General features: G+C 36.4%; 1 protein-coding gene across 1 annotated transcript in view; it reads left to right on the top strand.

The window, feature by feature from the left end:
- The window catches only part of LOC135219682 (2-oxoglutarate dehydrogenase-like, mitochondrial), a 446325-nt gene that overhangs the window by 141685 nt on the left and 284723 nt on the right, over positions 1–19917 (top strand). Inside the window, 1 exon segment of the mRNA XM_064256630.1 lies at positions 18957–19077. Within this exon segment, the coding sequence (XP_064112700.1) occupies positions 18957–19077 (121 nt within the window).

Genomic DNA, 19917 nt, shown 5'->3' with positions numbered 1-19917 from the left:
ACGAACGCCAAGCAATCACTTTTCCTAGGACGCAGTAAGCCATAAATTTTCATTAGTATCTCTCTTCAACTAATGAAACTACCTAACAGTATAATAACCATTCATTTCTATTCTTTATTCTATCTTTACCTAATGGAGATGCCGAGTTACTGACAGCTATAATGAAACATATAAAGTAACCATTAACTATAATAAACAAACAAAAAAAAAGCTTCCAAACTTCTGTTTACATCCAGCACTTACGAGAATCGAACGATCGCCAAGCAATCACTTTTCCTAGTACACAGTAAGCCATAAATTTTCATTATCTCTCTTCAACTACTGAAACTACCAAACAGTATAATAACCATTCATTTATATTCTTTATTCTATCTTTACCTAATGTTTTTTTTTTTATTCAATGTATTGCATGAATAAGTTTTTCAATTTACAGCATCCTTTTACCAATAGAATACTTAAAGCACAAGGGGTAGATGCTGACCAATAGGAGAGCAGGATCTTATGGGGTGACTAGCATCAGGAACCAATGGGAGAGCGGGAGGATGGTGGTGAGTTTACTCAGTTGGCGGCGCGGGAGTTTTAAAATTGTTCTCGGCGGTCCGCGCTAATCTCGGGACTTTTCAGCAACAACCTTTCGTAACTTTATCAATTTTCGTATGTAGAGCTGTAAAATTTTTCATATTTGCTTTCGTATCTCGAGTTTTTCGTAAGTTGAGCCTTTCGTATGTCGAGGTACCACTGTAGTTGTTTGTAGAACTGTATAACTACTATTACATTGTGTGTAATAGTATGTACATACGAACGAGACTAGGTTTGGTGACATCACAGCGATCTTTACACGTATTTTTGTTAATATCAAGTGAATGAATAGTATACATTTATGGTAAAAAAATTATTTGCTGTAATGATTACAGTACCATACTGTAATATTAATGTAATCACAGCAAAATAAAGTAATCAATGCATACTGTAAAATGTACTTTTGTATTTTTTAAAATGCTTTCCCCAAGGAATTATTCCTTGAATATCCTTTTTATTATGAAGATACTGTATACCGATAATATATAAGGTAAAAATGGTTTTATTATGTTTACACTTTGTCGCCAATCTCAAACAACAATTATCGTTTGTACGACTGCATTGTTCAGAGAAGTTACTAACTACCGAAATGATAATGAATATCGAATTCAAATTTAATTTTATCACAAATGTTATTGCAGTCAATCCCCGTATTCATGTTCTCAAGATTCGCGAACTCGCATATTCGCTGATTTTTCTTTTGGCCATATCTACCAATTATTTGTTGGAAATTCGCATATTTGCGGGTTTTTCCGACAATGGATATTCACTAATTAATGTATTTTGATGATATTTTCATGACTAAATACATTTTTATGATACAAAAATAATTTACTAATTTTCAAGTATTGATATTGATTAATACTGTATTAGTAAGTTTAATAAAATTAAATTATATGTAATTAATAAGAATAATTTTCTCTCTCTCTCTCTCTCTCTCTTCTCTCCTCTCCTTTTTTTTCCCTCTCCCCCTTCCCCTCTTCTACTCCTCTCTCTCTCTCTCTCTCAGAGAAGTATGTTTTGTGTATGATAATTAAATTAGTATTTACTAATTTTCGAATAATATTAATGTAAAAAGCAATAATATCAATTCATTAAAGAAAATATTAGTAAGATTTTAGTTTATAAATAAAAAAAATGATGTAAGAATGAGGGAAAATCCATTTTACCCCACATCTTTCTTTTTATATCCAGATACTAAGCTGAGGTCCTGAGTTGTCAAATATGTCAAGTAATGTGACGGGGGGTGGGGGCAGCGAGATGTTGAGTAGCTGACTAATGTTCATATAATTCTCTCTCTCTCTCTCTCTCTCTCTCTCTCTTTCTCTCTCTCATCTTCTCTCTCTCTCTCTCTCCACAAGATACATATGTCATATTGGTAACACTCTCTGTTTTGGCTTGAAGTGTTAGAAGTGTATGTACTATGTATCTTTAAGGGTACTGTACTAAATTTTTAATGAAAAATAAAATAAATAATTAATTGAATGTTATTAGTAAGGAGTTATCTGCATCCCTTCAGGGTCTTGATTGTTTATGCATTTCAGAATATTGCTGAAGTGATCGCCCCACATACTTGTGACAGCCTCGTCGCCGACTGTTTCACCTACTCTCTTTTTAGTTTTGGGATTTAGGGATTGGATGTCTTTCCCAAGACAAGGATAATCACCCGGCTCTAAATTTCTAGACATTGCAATGGCTCTTAGTTGCTTTTCATTTAATCTGCAGTGCTCAAGAGCAAGTTTGAAGTGTGATCTCACCTGTCTCATTAGCAATGCAAAGTGTCCTTCCCTCAGGCTACCACTTTGCCTCCACAATAAAAACATTTCTCATGAATGTGTATACAGACCTTCAACCAAGTCATTCCAGCCAGGTATATTACGATTACCTGGATGAAACGTAAAGGTAGCCCTGCTGGAGGCAACCATAGCAGAAATTATGTTTGAATAGAATTCTTTCATACCTCTTTGCTGGTCCTTTTTACATTTTGTGTTAGTACAAAGTTAGGTGTCTGCCAGTTGAACTATTGACTGCAACCTGGTTTCTGTGGTCATCCTAAAGATCTGGTTTTCTGTTGGTTTTTAAAATCCCAGTTTACAGTTGGTGGGCTACCTACCTACTGAAATGTCATTTACGAGAGAGACAAGGAAGGGGTTACGGTTTTTTTTCACGGTGTATTTGTGCATATGGGAAAAAAGGTAGATAATTGCATTTTTGCATAAAGTTTTGGGCTTAAAGTGTGATGGTTGTTTTTTCTAAACATACTGAGTGTTTACAGTAGGGCAAGTGTGAATCATCATACATTCAATCAGATTTGCCAAACTTGTGGCTTGTGTAAGAATTCATTACTACAGTCAAACCTCAGTTTTAATACATCTCTCTTTTTGTACATTTTGTTTTTTTTAGACTTTTTCTATGAAGTTTTGTCTCTGTTATCGTACGTTTCCTTGGTTTTTACACACTTGGAAACACTCCATTCGCGGCCCAGCATTTGACCAGGCCCCGTACGGAGCACCAAAGCAAAGCATCCCGTCTTCTTTCGTGACCCATTCTGCCTTTTGTGCTTGTTATTTTTGTGCTTTTTTATTTGAGTGCAACTATTAAATAAGCTGTCATGGGGCCACAGAATATTCCAAGTGCTAGCCCTTCTGTAAAAAAGGTGAGAAACTATAGAATTTAAGAAAATTCTTAGCAAAGTGTTAGAGGAAGTTGGTTGCCAATCTCAGTGAGAAAGTGCTTACAACAAGCACTGCTGTTAGTGAATTTAAGGCCAGCAGAGGCTGGTTTGAAAAATTAAGACAAAGAATGGGCATACATAATGTGCCTACATCAGGGATTAAGTGGAATGATGTGAAAAATGTTGTGGAAAATGTCATCCCAACAAAGAAGTTGTAATCCGTGTCTCCAACATGTTTAATGACAGTGTCATGTTTAACTTTAGGCAAATCTTAAAGAAATGCCAGAAACAAATGTCTCTGGACAGTTTTGTTGTACAGTAAGTTCCAAAACTGAAGCGACAAATTTCAGAGAATTTCGTTCGAAATTCACTAACTGGCAACTACAACTCATAGCTGAAAATTTTTTTTTTTTCTATAGTGAAAGCTCTATCAAGCAAAATAAAGCTAACATATGATGCACAAATATCAAATCTATGATATTTATAACAATCATAAGAAAAAATTTGGGTAATAGTAATTATTTTAAAGTATAACAATTACTTCAAACTATAGAAACGAAACTATTTGAAATTTTCGTTCAACACGGGATTACCAACATTACCAATGTATATTTCGAGCAATGTGGAAACAAATATTTAATATTATAGTGTATTATCAATTATTTTAGCGAAGATGCATAAAACCATGCAAGTATCAATAGAATGTGAAGGGAAAATCTCCGCGACATTAAACATAATCAACCATGAATGCACCTAGATTCAATGGAGAAGTTGGGGGTGGTTGGTAGTTCTGATTCTAGCTTCTAGGACCGAGCATAAAACACCATCTTCGAGAAAGGCTCTAACCTCTGCTGCTACCTTCAGGTGACTAGGCCTAGTTTCGGGCATTGTAAGGCTCACAATGCAGGGCCACTGTCTGTTATTTAGGCAAAGATAGAACCTTCACCGACACCAGGACCTGTCCTTGCATCTGGGAAACAGACTCGCTATATAAAAAATAAGAAAGTCGGTCGCAAGCAACCAGAACACCCGTAAAATCACCATCTGGTTAAGTAGGGAGAAGACAGACCCCAACCACCCCTTCGCCCCTCTACCTCTACCTCTACCTCTACCCACAATACTAACTCCACCTTTTCCACTTCAACCTATTACCTCAAATCTTCGAATCATCCCAACCGTGAAATTTAAGACTGAATTTGCGTAAGTGGGCGTATCATAAGGGAGTGATATCACCCAAATTCATATTTCCACTGACAACCAGTAATCAGTTCGATCCAGTCAAGTATCATTGCATAACAGAAATTTATGAGTTTTTTGAGGATATATATATACAGGCAGTCCCCGGGTTACGACGGGGGTTCCGTTCTTGAGGCGTCGTAAGCCGAAAATCGTCCGTAAGCCGGAACGACACTTGGAAATATGCCTTAAACTAAGAAAAAGTTAGAGAGACCTTACCTGTGTGACATGCAAGTATTGCATGATGTGTAGTGTGGTTATTTCAATGTCAAAGGATGGTTCTTGAAGGTATAATTCTTTATTAAACTCTTGTGACACTATAAAACACAATCTTGAAGTACTATTACCAAGTCCTTAGTTGACTTTAATGTACGTACGTACACTAATATGTAGTACTACACTTAATCCTTAGGTTAGATTATACACTAAACACTATTACACTGTATATAGTAGTACACTAATCCTTTGGTAGATCCTGGAGTACACTAAAATCCCAGTCTGGTAGCTCTGGAAGGTAAAAGTATAACACAGTTAGTACAAAATACTACACAAAGTCCTGAATGCAATATGTAAATTATAGATATCAAGAGTAAAAGAGTTAATGTATGTTAATTAATTCCTTACTTTTAGTTTATAATTCCTTACTTTGAGTTATATCAAGAGTAAAAAGTTATGTATGTGAATTAATTCCTTACTTTTAGTTTGAAATTTGTGTCGTTCAACGTAACCCTGGATGCACAAAGTCTTATGTGGCCCATAGCCTACATCATTCAGGGGGTTCTGGAATGTACAAAAATAATTAATATGTCAGTAAGTACTCTATGCATAGTAAGTTACATACCAGTAATATGCACCATACAGTGGTTTAATATCACATATAACATGTATAAAACTTAGTTAATGTATGTTAATTAATTCCTTACTTTTAGTTTAAAGTTGTCGTGCTATGTAACCCTGGATGGACAAAGTCTTATGTGGCCCATAGCCTACATCATTCAGGGGGTTCTGGAATGTACAAAAAATAATTTTGTCAGTAAGTACTCTATGCATAGTAAGTTAACATACAGTAATATGCACCATACGGGGTGGTTTAATATCAACTGGTACGTATGCATGTTGTAAATGATTGGTCTACACGCCCCTGTTCAGCAGGGAGTGTACAGTATGTACACTCCCTGAGGGACCTTGATCACTTATCCCATGTGAGAGATCTTGGTCACTTTTTTTTAGTATAAAACTTACTTAATGTATGTTTACTACTATGTATAATTCCTTACCTTTAGTACAGTAGTAGTTTACAGTTGTCGTGCTATGTTATGTAGTAACCCTGGACAAAGTTTTATGTGGCCCCATAGCCTGCATCATGGAGGGGGTCCTAGTTTTCTGGAATGTACCAAAAAGTATCAAAGTTAAGTCATGTATGTATGTTTAGTAAGTACATACAGTAACCATACGTACAGTGGTTTATAACATGTATGTACATAATCAAACTTGGTTGGAAATTCCTGTAAAAAAAAGTTATGTACGTATGTAATACTACTGTATGTAAAAACCTTACTGTTCATACTTTGTTACACTACATGTTACATTTGATACGTATACTTTCCTGAAGGGTTTTTTTCCATCCAAAAATGGTGCTTCTACTTGTAGTTATCCTTGATGACACTTGTAGTAATTTGTTAGTAACAACCTGGAGTTGTGTGAAAAATGTTGGTTCTGGAAGGAAAAAGTAACAAAATTAGTGTACAAAAATATACACTACAGAAGTTGTGAATGCAATATGTTAATTACTGTAGATATATCAAGAGTACTAAAAGAGTTAATGTATGTTAATTAATTCCTTACTTTTAGTTTAAAGTTGTCGTTCAATGTAACCCTGGATGGACAAAGTCTTATGTGGCCCCATAGCCTACATCAGTTCAGGGGTGACTCTGGAATGTACAAAATAATTTTGTCAGTAAGTCCTATGCAGAGTAAGTTTAACTATACAGTAATATGCACCATACAGTGGGGTTTAATATCACATATAACATGTGTATAAAAAACTTAATTTAGAAATTCCTTACATAACTTACCAACTTTTAGTGAGTCTCAAAGCTGTTACCTAGGTTTGTGGGAGATGGAGGTGGAGGTGTAGAGCATTCATGATAAGGATGCATTCCAAACCTAACTTCAGTGTGCTTTATCACAGATAACAGGCTAGGATGATGGGCAGTCTGGAATGAAGAATTAATATTAAAGGACAGTATGTAACCACTTAGGTGTACAAAAAAATTTATTGTACGTATGCAAAACATTAAACACAACTGAGAATTCCTTACCGTTCATCAAAAATGAAGACATGTAGGCTATGTAGAGGTCTGGTTTATGTAAGTCACAGGTGCATGCCAGTCTGGAATGATAATGTAATACATATGATTATAGTATGTATGTTACATACATAACATGGTTATTACATATGTAATAATAAAACATAAATAAAAAAAATGTCCTTACCAAATTCTAGTGGTTGGCTTGCTTACTGGGATGGGCATATGGTAGATGAGTGGGTGCTGGGCTATGGAGTAGGATGGGCAGGTGCTTGGGAGTCTGGAATGATAAAAAAATATATAAAATGATAGAGTTACTACTGTAACTACTGCACATGTTATTACTGTTTGACATATGTAGTGTGTAATACGTATGTACAATATAAAAAATGAAGAATTCTTTTACCTGAAGGAATGGGAGAGGTGATACTACTCGTATCAACTGATTTGGGCTCTGGAGAGGTGATACTCTCATATCAACTGATGAGGAACTCTAGATCTGGAAAGAATGATAGGGTACATAAATATATAAGGTGGATGTAATTGTAGCATATGTACACTTGTAATAAAATTTCTATTAGCAATTTATAAAACATTTTATACAAATTTGTTAAGGATTCCTTACCTGATGAATAGGGCGAGGCATCAAAACCATGGAAAGGGTCAGGGTCATCTGGGTCGCTGTCACTATCAAAGGGGTCTGAAATGAAAAAAAAAATAATAAGGTTATGCAACATCACATTGTACCACTATGTAAGTTAGTGTACGTATGTATGTAGGGTGTAAACAATTTCCAACATGAAAATGAGAAAAACGAAATTGCTTACCTGATTGTACACTACAGGTGGACGGGCTGCTACGGAGGGTCCAGGTACAGGGGGATCTGGAACTGTCACAGGTAGTACAGGGAGATCTGGAACTGTCACAGGTAGTACAGGGAGATCTGGAACTGTCACAGGTAGTACAGGGGGATCTGGAACTGTCACCACTTCTGCAATAAAATTACAAATGATGAAAATTAATGAAGTTACAATTTACTCTTACATTTAGTTGTTACATTAAAAAATTAACACATTTTAATATGTACACTATGTTAAACACAAAATAAATTAGTAAAAACAGTTCAGAATTCCTTACCAGGACTAGGAGTGGGAGGTGGTGGTACTGGAGACTTGTGAAAGAAAGTGTCAAGCCTGGACTGCACACTTCTCTTCGTCTGCTTCTCTCCTTCAGGGTCTCCTTGTAGAAAGTTACTAAGTCTAACATTCCACGTTTTATTTTGTCAAACCTGGCAACGTTAGGGTCTTCTGCCTCAAAAGAAGCCAAGGCCTCTCAGATGAGTAAAACCTCTGACAAGCCTTTCACAGTTAATGACCTGGGTTTTGGCTCTGGTGCCGCCTCCTCTTCCTCAATCATTTGCTGTTCAAGTTCAAGTAAGTCCTCTGCAGACAATTCCTCTCCATGGGAAGCCAGCAGCTCTGTTACATCATCAGGTTTCAAGATCTAGTTTCAGCCTCTTGCTTAGCCCTACGATCTTCCTCGTCACAGTCTCGACGTCTTCTGCCTGGTCAAAGCCTTCAAAACTGTGCACAAAAACTGTGGACACAGTTTCTTCCAGGCCCCATTTAAAGTGGTCGTCTCACCTCGTCCCCAAGCACTTGCAATATTTTTCACTGCATCAGCAATGTTGTAGCCCTTCCAGAATTGCTTCAGTGTCAACTCCTTGTTAGCTTCTATGGCCCTCAAAGCAAAATCGTATGGTCCTTCTAAGGTAGTAAGCCTTGAAATTAGCTATTACTCCCTGGTCCATTGGCTGTATCAGCGATGTGGTATTGGGTGGGAGGTACACCACCTTCACATTAGGGTGCATGTCGCTCAAATTTGAAGGGTGACCAGGGGCATTGTCCAGGACTAAGAGGGCCTTAAAAGGCAGACCCTTCGAAGTCAAATACTGTTCCACTGCTGGCACGAAATGGTCATTGAACCAATCTTCGAAGACCATCAAGGTAACCCAAGCCTTCTTGTTTGATTTCCAAATCACAGGGAGTTGACTCTTGAAAATGCCCTTGAATGCCCTGGGATTCTCGGCCAAATACACCAGCAAGGGCTTCAGTTTTCAAATCGCCACTTGCATTGGCCCCAAACAGCAAAGTCAGTCGCTCCTTTCCAGCTTTATGGCCAGGTGCTGACTTCTCCTCCTTGGAAAGGTACGTTCGATTTGGCATTCTTTTCCAAAATAATCCAGTCTCATCCACATTAAAGACTTGGTCAGCCGTGTAACCACCATCCTTAATTATCTCAGCCAAACCACCTGGAAAACTTTCTGCTGCTTCGCTATCAGCACTAGCAGCTTCACCTTGCAGCTTCACATTATGCAAATTTGCACGAGCCTTAAAACGGTTAAACCAACCTCTACTCGCGGAAAATTCACCACCAGCACTGCCTTCGCCAAACTTTTCACTACTGCCTCATGCAGCGCTCTAGCCTTCTCCTGGATCACACTTAAGCTCCACCGAACACGTCGCTGGTTTCTGGTCCTCCAGCCAGATCATGAGCATTCTCCATTTCAACAATGCTCTGGCTACGTTGCTTCTCGTTTATCACAGTTGACTTCATCGGTGCGCATCCTTAACGTGCTTCAGAATACGTTCCTTGTCCTTCACAATGGTTGCCACCGTGGTCCTGCTCAAGCCTAAAGAACGGCCTATTTCGGTTTTAGTTTTCTCCCTTCTCCGAACGCTTCACCACGTCATATTTTACCTCCATCGTGATGACCTTCCTCTTCTTGGATGAACTATCATCGGAGGAAGTACTTTGGCGTTTAGGAGCCATTGTAAATTTGCGAAAATGGCAAGGAATTTCAGCAACGTCTTAGCACACAACCCGACTGAACTTCAGGCAGACACGCGATTGAAGTCGCGTCCTTTCGTATTGTTACGCTTAGCGTCCTCGACCGTCCGAGGTCCGTTGTTCCGGTCAATTTACCATACGTTTAATAGCGTTAATTAATTTATGCACCTCCGCTCAAAACTAGTTCTGCATATGAGGTATCGTTAAAAAGCATAACAAAACGTCGTAACCTTGGAATTTGCGTTGTAATCTAACCAGAAACTTAGTTTTTTTAATTATGTACTGGAAACAAGCAATGATTTTTTCATTATTTGCGCTTTTGGACTGTTTTAAACTGCGCATCCTAAGCTAGTGTATTCATTCGCCGCAAACTAGTTCCGCATATGCGGTGTCCTAAAAAAAATTAAAAAAATTCAAAAAATACGAAAAAAAAAAGTGTCGAAAATCATCATAACTCAAAATTTTTGTTGTAATGTAACCAAAAACATATTTTTATTATATACTGTGCTAAACTATAAAGGATTTTTATCATAGCATGCGTTTTTTAAAAGTGTCGTTAACTCGGGAGCGTCGGAAGCGTCAGCATCGTAACCTCGGAACAAGCGTCGTAACCCAGGACGGATTTTCCATTGAATATTTAAGAAAAAGCGTCGTAACCTTGGAACGTCATAAGCCGGGGACCGCCTGTATATATATATATATATATAATATATATATATATATATATATATATATATATATATATATATATATATAATATATTATATATATATATATATCATATAAAGAAGCACCCGAGATGGACCAATAGGCCTAGTGCTCGATTCTTAAAACCAGACCTCTGGTTATTCCTGATAGATAAAAACTTCCTGAGAGGGTGAGAGAGAGAGAGAGAGAGAGAGATAGAGAGAGAGAGAGAGAGAGAGCGAGAGAGAGAGCATAACAGGGGGTACTTGAATTGAAATAATGCTCACCAGGCATATTCACACTCCGGATCGTATGGACAAGAATAGTCTCACTTATGCACTGGGAAAAAAAAAAAAAGGTGGAAACCTACGAAAATACTTGTTTGGTGCGACCCTGAACGCAATTCCGCATGCAAAAATTTGCACAATCGAGAAATTCCATGAAATTATTACCTAACAAGCTGGAAAATATATTTCCTTGATTCTTGAAATAGGCCTAACCATGTAACCAATGCTAAACGCGCACATAACTTGGATTTTTTTTTTTTTTTTTTTTTTTTTTTTTTTTTTTTTTTTTTTTTTTTTTTTTTTTTTTTTACACCAACTTGTCTTATTTATATTTCATTTAATCAGATGCTAAAATTCTCTGTGCTTTATCAAAAGAAATCATAATAACTTTTGATATAACGCTATAAAAGTAGAAAGTTAATTTACAAATATTAGGCCAATGCTTATGCACACGGTTCCTGCTGCCACTCTATGGTGAATACTTCATATCACACTTTGGAAGCCGCAGATGTTTCTTTGGGGAAATTCTTTTTTTTCTATTAATAAACAATTACTGAACTAACATTGATCTTTCACTGGGGAAATACTTTGTGCGCATATACAGTTAATCACTGATACGTTTGATCTGATAAATAGGATGACAATAATTGGAATAAAATATACTAACTGGCAACTCCACAAGTTTCTAAAGAAGTACGATCAATTCTGAGATTTGTCGCTTCACTTCTGGAACTTACTGTACAACAGGGGTTCAGTAACTGTCAAGGTGGTCCTAGTGCCAGTAAAAAATGAAGAGAAGTAACCACAGATAGGTCCTTGATACCTGAAGTCCATCTGGAGGTAGATTCCCCTTCCAAACAATAACCTCACCCCCTCCCTCTCCCCTCCTCTTTGTCTTCCATATGCTATCAAGTGTTTTCCATAAAGGTAAGAGTGATGTTAAATGCTCATTTATTCATTTCATTAGTTCTTTATATTTATTTCTCATTATTTTCTGTGTAAAACTGTGTTTATTGCCCATAAGATGCATTTAAAAAAAATATTTTTGGGGGTCTGGAATGCATTAGTTGTATTTACATTATTCCTTATGGGAATTATTGTTACGGTTTTCATATGGTTCGGATTTTGTGGGAGGTTCCAGAACGGATTGTATGTATGAAAACTGAGGTTCCACTGTATTCCTTACAAAAGATCGACAAGGGCATATACTGCTAAATTTAAGCTACTAATTGTAGCTGAAGCTGAGGAAAGAATGTTCATCAGCTAATGACTATTAACTGCATTGGCTACTTGGAAACTTAGGCGTAGCACCCTCAAAGACAACCATAAAAAAATTTGAGAGAAATGTGTTTTAATCAAAACTATTTGGCATGAAAGAACACATTTTACTGTGTTCACTCCGATAAAAGATAAATATGTAAAGTTTGTAGTATTCTGATGAAATCAAGTTAAAATATCGAACGCAATCTTGATTTTTTTACGTAATAAACATTCCCTCAGCGCCATCTACTAACGAAAAAATAAATAAGTGTCGTCATTAGATTCAGCCAGCCTAAATGTCGTTCACAACAATACATATTCAAGTGATATTTTCACTTGAAATTCACTTCGTTAACGTAAACTAATCTTGTCCCCTATCAATAGAATATCTTGAAATTCATTTATGCTCAAATTGCTCAGATTTCAGTTTAATACAGCAAGATAAACTTACCTCACAATCATCCACAGCTGATGTCCAAATCAAAACATTGATTTATATATTTGTATTTTATAATACAAATAGTGATATGAAAATTTATACTATTATTGGAAGCAGTGAAATAAAGCATAACTTTTTAAAATTTAAAAGATCCATGGAAAAGATGCATATTCATTATGTTTGCATTTCATCATATGTCATTGTTATGTGAATGTTACATACACTAATTTTATATCTCATGTGATATGCAACCAACCCCCCTTAAAATTAGCTCCAAAATTAGGTTTTAAAAGTTGCATGATATGAGAGTATATACGGTAAATTTTGTTTGGCACTTTGAACCATCTCAGCCTTCCAAATCTCGCAAATAAGTGAACCATCTCAGCCTTCCAAATCTCGCAAATAAGCGAACCCCCTCCCCCTTAAAATACTTGAAAAGACAATAGATTTGATGCGTTTTGTGTCGCATGACTCGCAGACTTTGAATGGCTTCACAGATATAGAAAATCTATTTTTGAGAACTAGCGACCATTTAAAAGGGAAATTGCACAATCCGATCACGCATATTTTAGATGGCCTGAGTGGGTATTGATTGAAACATCGACTGTATCTGGCCTTTATTACAATCGGTCGCTGAAAAAATGAACATAATATAAATATTCACAGTAGTGGCAATTCTGCCATTTTAGTTAAAGGATAACTCCTTAACACTAAGACAGGTAAATCCCTTAACTTACATTAAATTCAATTTCTCAGTCATTACCACAATAATTAAAATAACTATAACTGCATATAGAATCTTTAAGAAATATGCATTAAGCATTACCATGCACTTATGGAATTAAAATGTCGTGAGCGAATTCTATCCAACAGTTATCCCGGCCCGTAGTACGTTTCACCCTGGTCTAACCACTTATGACCTCTTGTGCATTAATTCGTTATTAAATTATAACGATCTCTTAACAAAAATAATACCTTTTTACTAAGCAAATTGTTTGCTTCCCTTGTGGTTTGCTGACTACATTCCTGAAGGGTGAACGCCATCATAAATTTATGCACCTGACCCCTAATGATACTCGTTGAACGAGTGTATTTTCATCATATTAACTGCTCTATTGAGCTGTTAATTGTTATTCATCAGCAACAACCCTCTCTTAGCTCTTAGTCTATAAAATCTCAGTACACTGCAATACTTACCTCCTAAATCACTTAATTTCTTCCAAGGTCACTCACGTCTGTTCCCAGGTCTACACTCAAAAGGGCAGACTTTCCTTCCTCCCACACAATTGACCAGGCGGCGGGGAAATGTTTACATTCGTGCAGAGAAAAATGCTCAAACTTTTGGGGTCGCGGTGACTATTTTTTTTTTCGGGACCATACTGTATAAAAATGTTTACTGCCGTTTTCTTGAGTTTGAACTAACAAAATAGGCAGTTTTAAGCATTTTTATATTAGTTTCAACTATTCGAGGATTCTAGCTACACTCAGGTTTGATACGCATCTGCTGCAAATATGGGGGAACACTGTACACTTAATCCCCCACTATTGTTTGTTCGGCTGTAGGGTTTTGCGGCTATCACATAGGCTTAAAAAGCTCCTCCAACTTGCTTATTGCGCACCAAATCAGCAGCTATCATGCGCCTTGAAGTTACGACTGCCGGCCATTTTTATGATGTCACAGTGGCAGCGCCGCCCTGATTGGTGGAAGGTTTGTTTACAAGTCACTAGTACTGTACATGTTACCACACTGTGCGTAGCGTATGTGTGTGTGTCGCATGATAGCAGCAATATTTTTTTGTGAAAGTGTCACACAATGGCCAGTAACCCTCCAACCCACACCCTATGATTGGTGAGCGTAATAAAACAGCACTGAAAGAGAGAAGTGAAGAAGCACAAGAACCTGACCTATGCTCAGAAACTGGAAATAGTTAAAGTTGATTGATGCTGGTGAGACCAAGCACAGCGTGGGGAGGAAATTTGAAATTAACGAGTCCACAGTAAGAGGCATTTACCGGAAGCGTGAGCATATCAAGAGTCATATGATGCTGTCAGCCTCTGAAGGAGCCAGCAATGCCTTGCGTAGCCATAATTTGGTGCTACTGAAGACTGAGTGGTCTCGGAACCCCCATCTAACCCAGCTAAGCCCCTCATCATCCTCAAAAAGGTAAATGAAATGACTTAATTTTAATTTTATAGCCTTGATATGTTTTTATTTTACAACACTGATTTTTTATAAAAGGTAAAAATGGTGAAGATGAAAGGAGAATATTGGTGGCTTATGAGGAAAATTTGTGGTCGGGGAACCAATTAGAATTTTTCCCATTCCCATAAGTTCTTCAGTTCCGCTATAGCGTTTTCCACTATAGCGCATCGATAGCGGCACCAATTAGACGCGATAGCTGGGGGTTAAGTGTATACCTATTTGTCAATTTCCAATAAATCTGTGTTGTTATTGCTGTAACATTTGAACTTCCCTTGGAATCTGAAGATGAGTATTTACAGTTATTTTCATCTAAATTCACTAGGTCTTCATAATTATCACTACTAGACTACGGTTTTTGGTTGTGGAGGTTAGTGAGACTACAAAAATAAGAATGTAATTTTCCAACTTCGTGAGACATTTGACACTTGAAGCTCTACCTTTCAGTTAAAGAAAACACACTGCCATTTATTGAGGAAAATGCACAGTAAACACTGCCTAATGAGAGAAAAGGATAGGGAATAGGAATGCATCAGAGAAAGAATAAAATTGTTGTAACTTCAGATAACCATGAAATAAAATAGTGTTTGTACTCAGTAGAAGAGTAGGATTCATGATTCACCTAGGTACTTACTTCAACAGTGGGTTGATCTGCTTTTCAAGTCCTTGAAGGTCCCAGAGAGAAGGAAAGTTAAGAGAGAGTAGTGGTGACCCTTCCCTCGCTAAACATTTGAACAGTGTCCTGCTGTGACTATAGTACATACCTAAAGACAAAATCAATTTCATCTCCCCCCCCCTTTTTTTTTTTTTTTTTTTTTCTCTCCAAGGCTTCATCTTGTAAGGCTCTTTTATCCTTTGTGGGTTCACTGTCAGGTTCTTCTGCTAGTGTTACATCATCCCGAAAATAGATGATCTTGAGAGGAGATGAACTTGTCTTATGCTTGGTGGAAATTGTAGGAACAATTCCCTGTGTTCAAGTCCGCTGAGGTGGAAGTGGTGGGGTGGATTAAACTCTTGCACTGGTAAAATGGAAGGAAGTCTTTTTGTAATATGATCCTGTGTGTACCCTGTGACTCATTCATTTCCTGGGATAGGAAACTGGACTCTGATCTTTTCTTGGCGGGGGAGATGAGGGGCCCTTGCCTGAGACCCTAGGGGATGGGAAATCACTAGAGGAGCTGGAGGCAGTAATGACCAGAGGTTGTTGGCATAGCTATGAAGCCTGGCCTGCCACTAGGGAATTTGTGGCAGTCATGGTCGAACTGCTGGAGTTGTATCCATCTGAGGATTCACACCTGCAGGTCTTTTTCTTAACTGGGGAAGCAGTCTCTTGGGCCAACTCTACATTGTATGGCCTATCCCTGTTGCCTGCCTGGGAGCACTGTCATGGTGCGGGCCTTTGGAGTGGCCCGTATGTGGGATGTAGTGCTCAAAAGCCAAGTTGAATCCCATATGCAGGGGGACAGTGGGGTGTCACTACCTTGGGAGAGCTTAGGAACCTGAAATACTTGTCTGTTTTCTATCCAGAAAGTTAATTGAGTTCTGGGAGCTTAGGCACCTTATCCTTCAGTAGTGGCAGAGGCATAGCTCTTGTAGTTACTTTTCCCAACAAAACCTAGTAATTTATCACAGGAGAGGAAGATTGTAACCTGCTTCCAGCTGAGAGTCCAAAGAAGTCAGCAGGAATCTTTGAGACAGCCTGTTTATGCTGTTTTGTGCAAGCTTAAGCCACTTGTTCATGTCATAGTCCATTTAGAATGAACAAGTTTTCTGTGGTGAATACTTGTTTTTGGCAAGCACTAAAGGTGGGAGTCTTTGTTCTGGAAGACATGAAAGAAATGCATGCCTTACCTGTAGCAAGGCAAATTAGAACCAGGTTAGAACAACAGCAGTCTCAGGGCAAAAGTTTACCAACCCTAATCAGCTCTCACTGGACACAAGCTTCAATATCATCTTCATTCCAGCAAAGGAACAAGATAGACAAGTGCTACTGTCAAAAAATCTTAAATGAATATTTAACAATTTCCCGTTAATAAGTAAATAAAGACATGAATTTTAGTAAGAGTAAAAAGAGATAAAAATAAGATAAAAATTGTTTCTGAGCTAAAGCTTCTCTTGTAAGTAAGCAAAGAACAGATTATATACTAATGGTAAGTAAGAGTTAATAGTGTGACATAAATCTTACAATGAGTGTCAAATGGAAGTTAGATCTTCCAACACACATGTGTACATGCTCAGTTAATGAAGGTACTACAGATGCCAGATAAAAATAAAGAGCAAAGGTGAGGGAAAAACTTACAGGAGAGGAAGATTGCACAAAGGCTACAAATACTCCAGGATATGTAGTGCTGCAGAGATGCTGACATTACAGTGTAGTTGCAGAGATAGGAGGCCTGTCAGATGGAGCAGATTTTTGTTGATAATAATGTAAATGGGATTAGTTCTGTAGATCTGCAAAGGAGAAAGCATTTTAATATAAGGTTTGTAGAAAACAAACTTTTTTTTTTTTTTTTTTTTTGTTTTTTTTTTTTTTTTTTTTTTTTTTAAGATTATTGATACATTTTGTGAATTTTTCACAATTAACTAACTATGAGAGATGCAAATAAGTTGTGTTATACACTATTTTTTGCAATTTTTTTAACAGGATATCAACTTTTGTTGTTTAAAGTGTAATGTCCTGTGTGATTGGTAACAGATTTTATTATTTCAGCTGAAGGTACCAGAATATTATTTTTAAAAAATCAAGCATTTTGTAAATTTTTAACTTCTTTACATGACATTTTGTAATTTATATAATGGTTTTTTTGGCTATACAATTAAGAGGACCTTCCTCTTGAAATAAGGATTTATTTCCCCTAAGTGGCTTCAAAATTTTGAAATGAAAAATGAAAAAACCTATAACAGATAGTCTTGTTCATTTGTAATCCAGAATGCTGAAATACGTAGTTTTCTTTTTGATGTACAAGTTTTGGTTATAGTTGCTGGTGCAGATAGACATCTAGGGGCTGTTTTACAATATTTGTGAAGTGTTTCTCTGTGCTCTTATAGTTTTGCTCGAGCAACAATTCTCATTTTACAGTAAACCCCCGTATTTGCAGATTTCTCTCTGGAACATTTACCCCCATTATTTGTGGAAAATTCACCTTTTCGCAGTATTTTTCTATGAGATTTGTCCACAAATTCCTGGTTTTTTATCATTTTTCATCATAAATTTCCCTTTGTGATAAAACTATTTAAAAAACCAGATATAAACATTTTTAGTGGGTTTTTCTTGAGTTTTTACTAACAAAATAGGCAGTTTCAAGAGTTTTTTTAGGGGTTTCAACTATTTGCTGGTTCTAGCTATTTGCAGGGGAGGGGGGTGGGGTGTCTGGTACCCATCCCCCACAAATACGGGGGGAACACTGTATTTCCTTTGTGCTCTGACTTCCACAGTCATTAGCTTTTTTTTTTTTTACCAACAATCGGGCACTTCCATCATTTTAGAAATATAATTAGAAATTTCTTCAGATTTAAAAATAGAACTCCTTTTGTGTAGGGAATAATTAAATTTACAGATTATACATATTGTGATTTCATCAGGAAGTTGTTTATGCAAATACTGTAGTGTAATTTATTTTCAGAAACAATTAGCTTAGTGCATACGTTGAATTTAAAAATATATCTGTGAAAAAGTTTCTGCAATTAAGAATTATATTGCAGTACATACTCTGTTATATTGAAGGGAAGATAAACGAAAGGCCTGTGAACTACAATACCTTATGAAGAATTTAATTAGGTGCTTGGTAAAATATTATGTGGTATGTAGTTCAAAGAATGAAGTACTGTACATACGTTACAATAAGCACAGTACTTCATGAAAGTAGTCAGATTCATTTTTTTTTTTTTTTTTTTTTTTTTTTTTTTACATCAAGGAATACCTTCTAAGAGTATGATGTGGATCTAATTTTTATGCTTGTAAACATTAGTAGTACGTATTAGTATTTGCATTAAAAAGGTAACCAATTTATCTTGGCAAAGAAAAAATTATTTCATATTTTTTGTGATTTGAATAGACCTCATTTCCTTTTTTTTTCTGATTAGGGATTTTATTTGTCAGTTTTTGTTTTGCTTTTGATAATTCAGTTAGGATGTGTGTGATAGTCATTTAGTCAAGATGCTTCAGTGCATGATAAAAGTTTTAATTGTTTAGTAATGGATTACGTGTACTGTAGGCCATTTATTTTTTCTTAACCGTATTGTTTTGTGTTAATATTTGCATGTTAATTGTTGTTTTAGTTAGAACCAGATGTGTAGCATTTTAGTTGTACACATGATACAGTGTAAGCTATAACTATATTTTGATAATTATTTTTAGTAATGAGATGAGAATTTAAAGTAAGGTACTTGTTTACAGTCTTTGTAATTTATTGTGTAATGTGTGAACACGTAACAGGCTCGTGGACACTTGATTGCCGCTCTGGATCCACTTGGTATCGATCGTGAGGGTGTAGCAGAACGGCCAGCAACAACGATGCCAGCAAGAACTGTCGTGAGGCAGTATGCCGATGCAATTGGTATGGCTTTGAAAATGTAATAAGCCTTCTTGTATCTTTCAGGAATTCTGTAAATTTGACTCCTTGTTTTCTAGGTTATTGTTCTCTTGCTGACATGTAACAAATGCTTTGCTGTGTATTTTGAATACATAATCTTGGTGTTGGGGTTTTTGTTGAGGCTGTTTCTTGATACAGGTGATGATTCTGTTGTTTTGTTGTGAGGCAACATTATTGTACAGTATGTGTATTTGCAGTACATTGTTACTGTTTTTCACAGCACACCCTCCTTTGTTTTATTACATTTGTGATTGATCTTCATGTTTTATACTGTACCTTTTGTTTACTATCACACGATGTACACTTTGAGTACCCATAATGTACATTAATAGACATTACATTACAGTAGTTTATGCCAATCAGGAGTATTAACTTTGATTTACCGTACTTTATGCCATTCTAGAGTATTAGGTCCAGTTAATTTCATCTTAATATATTTTTTTCTTATTACTTTTTTATTTTAGTAGCCAGGGAATAATTTTTTAGTCCTGAAAAGTATATTTTATGATGTTTCTGTTTTTGCTATGCCATGTGATTTACAGTTGCATTGGAAATGAGGTTTTAATAATATAAAAGTCAGCTATGACCAGTTTCTTACTGTTATGAGTAAGGTCAGTTCACTGAGATTCCTTTTACAATGACTGATTTTGAAGACATTTAATACTAAGTGAGTTTGCTGCCAAGACAGATATTTTATGATTTTCTAGGGACTGGTGTTGAAACTACTCTCTTTTGAGGTCTTTTGTTGAAGGATATTGTCTTTAAATTACTAACACTTAAATTTCTAACATTTAAACATTAAAT

This window comes from Macrobrachium nipponense, chromosome 1 (genome assembly GCF_015104395.2).
Source record: "Macrobrachium nipponense isolate FS-2020 chromosome 1, ASM1510439v2, whole genome shotgun sequence".
Lineage (NCBI taxonomy): Eukaryota > Metazoa > Arthropoda > Malacostraca > Decapoda > Palaemonidae > Macrobrachium > Macrobrachium nipponense.
The sequence above is the reverse complement of the archived record's forward strand: the minus strand, read 5'-3'. Positions and strand labels throughout refer to the sequence as shown.